This window comes from Synchiropus splendidus, chromosome 4 (genome assembly GCF_027744825.2).
Source record: "Synchiropus splendidus isolate RoL2022-P1 chromosome 4, RoL_Sspl_1.0, whole genome shotgun sequence".
NCBI lineage: Eukaryota > Metazoa > Chordata > Actinopteri > Syngnathiformes > Callionymidae > Synchiropus > Synchiropus splendidus.
The window spans coordinates 13,362,119-13,368,951 of record NC_071337.1 but is presented as its reverse complement, the minus strand read 5'-3'; the positions used below and the strand labels follow the sequence as shown (position 1 = coordinate 13,368,951).

General features: G+C 37.0%; 1 protein-coding gene across 1 annotated transcript; it reads left to right on the top strand.

The window, feature by feature from the left end:
* The first annotated feature begins 671 nt into the window (after window positions 1–671).
* rrm2b (ribonucleotide reductase M2 b) lies at window positions 672–6,821 on the top strand. Its single transcript, XM_053862555.1, has 9 exons — window positions 672–820; window positions 1,540–1,704; window positions 1,772–1,888; window positions 3,166–3,299; window positions 3,632–3,726; window positions 3,815–3,948; window positions 4,382–4,486; window positions 4,559–4,672; window positions 5,621–6,821. Exons 1-9 carry the CDS (start codon window positions 758–760, stop codon window positions 5,771–5,773), a joined length of 1,080 nt encoding a protein of 359 aa, XP_053718530.1. The 5' UTR covers window positions 672–757; the 3' UTR covers window positions 5,774–6,821.
* The last annotated feature ends 12 nt before the right edge of the window (window positions 6,822–6,833 follow it).

Sequence of the window (6,833 nt, the reverse complement as noted above, 5' to 3'; positions counted from 1 at the left end):
TAGGCTACAATAAAAGCATCTGCGACTTATTACTCTTTTTAAATTCTCAGTACTGACACACAAACAAAGATTTTGTGGATATATATAATTATTATTATTATTATTATTATTATTATTATTTAACACTCACAAAGTAGCATAATTTCAAACTAATTTACACATTTTAAGGCGCAGAATAACAAAGAAGGACCTGAAACGACCTTTGTACATATTTTACATTACTCAAATTGATTTAGAAAACTCGTGAATCAGGTAAATGATAAGCTGAATTACTTTTGAAAAACATAATCCAAAAGGATTTCATTAAACATCGCATCATAAGAATATAAACAATAATGATTAAAATCTTTTTTTGTTTGGCGATTGGCGCATTTTAATATGCGAATAACATTTTTTACAAAACATTTTTCAATAAAATCAAGTAGTAAACTAACTTGTTTTTTAGGATACGTAATATATACGGTAGTTATGAAATTCTTTATGACAGCATTTGAATGTCACATACTTGACTACAGATGGGTAAATAGCCTCAAAGTTCAGGGTACTTTTTTGTGAATCTAGTGAGCGCTGGTAATGTCAATAAGCTCTGCCCTTGAGGGAGCTTGTCGGTTGGATGCGGTGGAGCGGAGGTTATGTACCACCTCTGACAGCCAGGGGCGCTGTGCAGCTCCTTCCCTCCGTCGCTATAAATGAGCGGCGCGGCACAAGATGTTTCACAGGCAGTTTCTCCCTCGCGAATGACGTCCCCGCCTGAAAGATGAATTCTCAGCAGATCCGGGTTCTGAATTTCAGCCTGCAGACCGACATTCAGAACGATTTGGTAAGGTTTATGGGATGTTTATGCTCGCCAGAGTGGAGGCTACGGAACACTGGACGGAATGACGCGTTACCTGTTTAGATCCGTGTGTATCAGACGCTACTGTCACTTCCAGTTTCTCATCTCTAGTCATCGCTAAAGAACGTGGTCTCGCTTCTGTAGAGGGTTGATTTGCGCACCGATGACGTCAAGTAAGAAATATCTAAAAATAACTCATTAATGATCGCAGTTTTAAAACATACAGTGCGGCTTTTAAGTCAATATTTAAATTCATATCGATTCAATTTTAACGCTCGGATTTTTGTCAGTGTTACGTTCGTGTCTTTTGTTGTGGTTGTAACATTGCACTGCGCATGTGCGTGGGGTTTAAAGGGACATGTACACCTGTCATAATTCTCCGATTTTAATGAACTAAATGTCCCTGCGCTCGCATGAACCTAATGTTCTTGCTACAGTGTTTTACCAAACGTCTTATATTCAGCTTGGCAAAGTCATGGAACGTAAAACAACTATACAATTGTCGAGATTTCTCTAAATATTTTTGGCAAATATAGTGGTAAAAATCAGTTTATTTAAGCTTCATTTACATGTTTTTTGCCATCTTATATCTATAAGAATTTGTGTTATTAATAATATACCATAACCGTAATTTGTGGATTCAGTTGTTGTAACTGTGCTTGCTAATATTCCTCTTTGTTTTATCATATGATCATTTCTTATAGAATGGCTTCAAGGAAAAGCATGGTGTCATCTCAAATGGTTCAGAGACAGAAGATGAACCGCTGCTCAGAGAAAACCCCAAGCGCTTTGTGGTCTTTCCCATCCAGTACCCCGACATCTGGAAGATGTACAAGCAGGCTCAGGCCTCCTTCTGGACTGTAGAGGAGGTGAGTGCTGCCTTCAGAGATGGACCTCACGACGGTTATGGTGATGTCGCTGGTGTGGTGTCTCCAGGTGGATCTGTCCAGAGACCTGGTCGACTGGCACCACCTGAAACCTGATGAGAGGCACTTCATCTCTCATGTGCTGGCCTTCTTCGCTGCCAGTGACGGCATTGTCAACGAAAACCTGGTGGGGAATAGTTTTTATTCATTTTACAACGCATCTGATAAACCGCTGAATCTTTTTCTTATAGGAGATGCTCATATCGCACAAACCACTTCCTCCTTCAACAGTTTGTTTGTGCACAGGCAGTTTAACCCAACTATCATAGCAAACATTTTTGTTGTGTTTTACATTTGTATTGTATCCACATCTTTACTATCACTTTTACAAATTTGGATTTATGCTTAATTTTTCTTTATTTTTGGATGTAATATGCTTAAAAATTTGACTCAAACTGACCACATACAGGTGTTGGACAAAATAATGGCTTTTTTAGCTTTAAGGTGTTTCCATTATTTTTTCCCAACCCCTGTACTGCTGTTATGTAGTGGATTCAAGGTGGTGACTGTCATTTCATCTTCCACAAGTTTTACCACTGCACACATTTCCTAAAATGACAACTGCTATTTTTATTTATCAAATTTTCCACCGCCTCATTAGTGCATGTATAATAAAATGCTGAGAAACACAGCTGAGAAATAAAGCGGTTTAACCCCAAAAGAATGGAAACAGCCCTTATCTCAAGAACAGCTTGCCACCTGTGCTGAGCAATGGGCTGCCTTCCAACCCTTGGTTCCTAACGGTTGGCAGCTGGACATTTTTTGAATCGAACAATGTTATTATTGGGGGTGTGTTTACAATACTGTTTATCACATGCAACAGTCCTGGATGGGAGCAGAGACTGAGGCCAAGCACCTGTCTCACATTACAGATGTCCCATCTGGAACATGATTTTTACACGTGAAAAAAGTGTCTCATACAGTCGTCATTGAGTTCACATACTGACAATCGAGCACACCTATAGGAATGATCATTGACGACTGTTATATTTTGTTTATAGACTTGTTGATGGCTAGCAGTGGGATTTTAAAAATCATAGTGAAATCACTATAGTAATAAGCATTTTCAAAAATGAAATGCCATTGTTTATTTGTAAATGTCCAAGAATTACATTTGTTCTTTCTGTTGTTTATATCAGCAGCTCTGCATTTGAACATCTTCTGTTCGATTTGATGGTTTTCCTTATCTTAAAATAATGATTTATTTCCTCCAGAATGTCAGAATAATGGTCCAAAAAATGTAGTTCTTCTGCTCTGGTCTACACCCGTGACCCTAGACTTTAGACTGGTACCACTGGGATCTTTGTCCACCGCTAAAAGCTTTTGTCTTGTGAGGTTTAGTCATGTTTGTGTTGATTTAGTCCATTCAGATGTCAGAGATATTGACTTTGTTTTACTCAATAGGTCCAGCGGTTCTGTCAGGAGGTCCAGATTCCAGAAGCCCGCTCCTTCTACAGCTTCCAGATCTTGATTGAGACGGTTCACTCTGAGATGTACAGCACGCTGATCGACACCTACATCAGGGATCTTGAAGAGAGGTGAGAATGAAAGAACTGACGTGAAGTTCCAAATATGCAAATTACATTTAGTAGAGAGATAAACTAGTTTTAGACTGCATCTGTTCATTCCTATGACCGGTCTCCCTCTTAGTCTCCATTCATTGAATTTTTTTTTAATTCAGCAATTTTCTTTCTTGTTTTCTATTTGTGTTCTTCATTGAATTTATTATTATTTTCAATTACCTTATTGCATTGCACTAGAAGTTGTCTTAATTTGATTATATTAGGTTTCAGAACTTCCACTTCTCTTTTATAAAAAGTTGACATTTGTTCAGTCATTTTTGAGTCGACCATTTTGCTCTCCATTTCAGGGAACATTTATTCAATGCTATTCAAACGATGCCTTGTGTGAAGCGGAAAGCAGACTGGGCCCTTCAGTGGATCAACGACAACCAGTCCACGTTTGGTATGGAAGCACCAGTCTCTGTGGTCAGCCACTCGGAGACCACCTCCGGTGTTGAGAAGACATTCATACCTATATTTCTTGCTCACAGGGGAGAGAATTGTAGCCTTTGCAGCAGTGGAGGGAATCTTCTTCTCTGGCTCATTTGCAGCCATTTACTGGCTGAAGAAACGAGGGCTGATGCCCGGACTCACCTTCTCCAACGAGTTGATCAGCAGGGACGAGGTGAGAAGGTTCAAACATTCCAGGAAATGTTAATGCATCGTTCATAAGGAACAAAAAGCATTTATTATTTATCGCTGGAGAAGTATTCATTGTATTACTCAGTGACTAAAGTCTGAACCACCAAGCATCAAACTAAACATGGCAGATTACTTTTCTCATGGTAAAAGTTTTAGAACAATGAAAAAAGTGTGCTATTGATGCATCACTTTAATGACAGGTTTGGACTAAAATTAAGATGTATTTTTCAAGATGATCTTGTGCTTGTATATTTTTGCTAATTTACTTTTTTGTTTTTATTTCCTTGTTTGTGTTTCTTTTTTATAGAATTGTTTGTGTGTGTGTATAAAAGTGGTCTCAGGTGCCTAATATGTGTGTAATAAAAGCATGTATGTTTTAGTTTGATAAACTGAGTAAACTGTCGGTGGTCCTCCAGGGACTGCACTGCAACTTTGCGTGTCTGCTGTACAGCCACCTGGTGAAGAAGCCATCCACCGACAGAGTGAAGGACATCATCACCAAAGCTGTCAGCATTGAACAGGTCAGTGTCCTTCTCTGGGCCCTTGATGTTTGTAGTTGTGCATTCAATTGTTAAAACGTCTTTCGGCGGCAGGAGTTTTTGACTGAGGCTCTGCCAGTGAAGCTCATCGGGATGAACTGTGATCTGATGAAGCAGTACATCGAGTTTGTGGCTGACCGACTCCTCAACGATCTGGGACTCGATAAGGTATTATGTGATATTAAGTTAAAAAAAAATGTGTTTTCCAAATGAACTTAATATGACTTCAGGGTTGTAAACACAATTATTAAATTATTACTGTATAATTATGTTTAAATATTTTTTTAACTTAAAATAAAACCTCAGATATTGACAGCAGGGATCACATGAACCAGGGGTGCGCTGTTGAGGGGTCGTCCAGAATCCAGATGGACAGAAAAAAAGATGCTTGAATTTGATGGGAAAACGTATAAAAGAAAAAGAAAAAGAAACTCTTGGGTACAGGACAAAAGAAACAAAGTAAGAACGTTCCATGAAAGTATGAAAAAATGTATATATTTATAATCATAATTATATATATATATATATATATATATATATATATATATATATATATATATATATATATATATATATATATATATATATATATATATATATATATATATGTTTTGTTTTGTTTTTTTGGGGGGTTTATTTAAAGAGATTAAATTGTAGCAGTGACACATTTTCAAAAAAAATGTTTTTAATTAATATTAATTATAATAATATAATGATATAATACATATCATTATTTAATTCTGGGGAAACACACACACAGGGAAAAAAATTAATTGTTTGAGAAAGACTTTCAGGAGAAAATGAATATGCAGAATAAAAATAATATAATCAAGTTTATGATGATGAAAAAGAATTATCCAAAATGAAAATAAAATAATGGCAGGGATAAATATGTCTGCAATAATTCGTTAAAATTTTACATTATTAAATTCTTCGTCTTCGTAAAATATAAAATGAAAAGTTTCATTTGTACTCAAACTTGACGCAATGAGTTTTTCAAACCCACTTAATACTGCTAATAACAATAAGCTAGTTTCATTAATAAGAAACGAGTGCCTAGAGAAAATTAAAGATTAATCTTGTATTTGTTTTTTTTTGTTTGTTTGTTTTTTTTAGATTTACCAAGTTGGGAATCCGTTCGACTTCATGGAATCCATCTCTCTGGAGGGCAAGGCCAATTTCTTCGAGAAGCGTGTTGCTGAGTACCAAAAATTTGGAGTCATGTCGAGCACAAGCGGAAGCGAATTCACTCTGGACGCTGACTTCTGAAATGAGCGCTCATTTGACCTGTTTGTGCAATTGCTACTCCCGCGTCTGCCTTACAAACATGTTTCATAAGCCTGAGGTTTTCAACTTCAACACATGGCTTTGTGTTGAAAAAACACTCTTCCAACATTCGCCTCCCACATATAAGGAAGGGTTTTGTCTCAATAATGTACTGTTTCATTCTCATTATGTAGGACAAGGCACATCACGTATTTTAACTTAACTGTCATTTTACATGACATTATTTCAATTTGAAGTATCTGATTGTTTGCTGCTGTTTTGTGGATTCTGAGCTACTGCATGTGTCCAGCTATTAAATATGATCCTGATCAGAAGTCCGTTTGTTTAGTGATTGAATTGAATGTTTTTAATGTTAAAAGCAGCGTTGGCTGGTTTAACTTCCTTCAGCAGTATGTTCCTCTCTAGTCTGGGTGTGACCAGACAAACATCCTGATCATCTAGTTTATTACAGCTAACCTTGTACACCCAAAATGAGAATCACGTTCAGATCCTCTGGCGTAAACTGACCCTTGTCACAGTCCAGGATGAAGCTTGGAAAAGTTTTTTTTTTTTTTTTCTTGTCAAAATATTTATTAAAACCTGAGTGAAAATGTTGCCTTCTGCTTTAGCTTTTATTTCAGATACTGATTTCAGTTCCTGGCCTTATTTAGCACCATATTAAGAAATGCCTGGTTATGCCAAACAGGGACAAGAGAACAGGCAAAAACCGAGCGTGAGTTGTGAATGTCAGTGTTGTTGTACAGCACTGCGCTTCCAACAGACGTTTGGTGTCGAGCTACTGCCTATTTGCAGTGAAGGAAACTTTGGTGGAAAAACCTTTTCAGGTATCATTGAACATATCATAATAAATGAAAGAGTAACAGCCTGCTGCTGACTACACTGAACTCATCTGGTTGTTTGTTTGAATGCTCTATTTTACATCATAAAATCTACACTGTCTTAACTCTGCTGTTATCGATGCTTGTGACTACTGATGTATTTTCTGTTATGGTAATGGGGAATAAAAGTTTGCTGTGAAGGGCGGCTCCTTTTAATCATTAAA

Coding starts and splice junctions, on each gene's coding strand:
- rrm2b (XM_053862555.1), top strand. CDS start 758: ATGAATTCTCAGCAGATCCGGGTTCTGAATTTCAGCCTGCAGACCGAC. Junction 1,705..1,771: donor CCTTCTGGACTGTAGAGGAG/GTGAGTGCTGCC, acceptor TGGTGTCTCCAG/GTGGATCTGTCCAGAGACCT. Junction 3,727..3,814: donor CGACAACCAGTCCACGTTTG/GTATGGAAGCAC, acceptor TCTTGCTCACAG/GGGAGAGAATTGTAGCCTTT.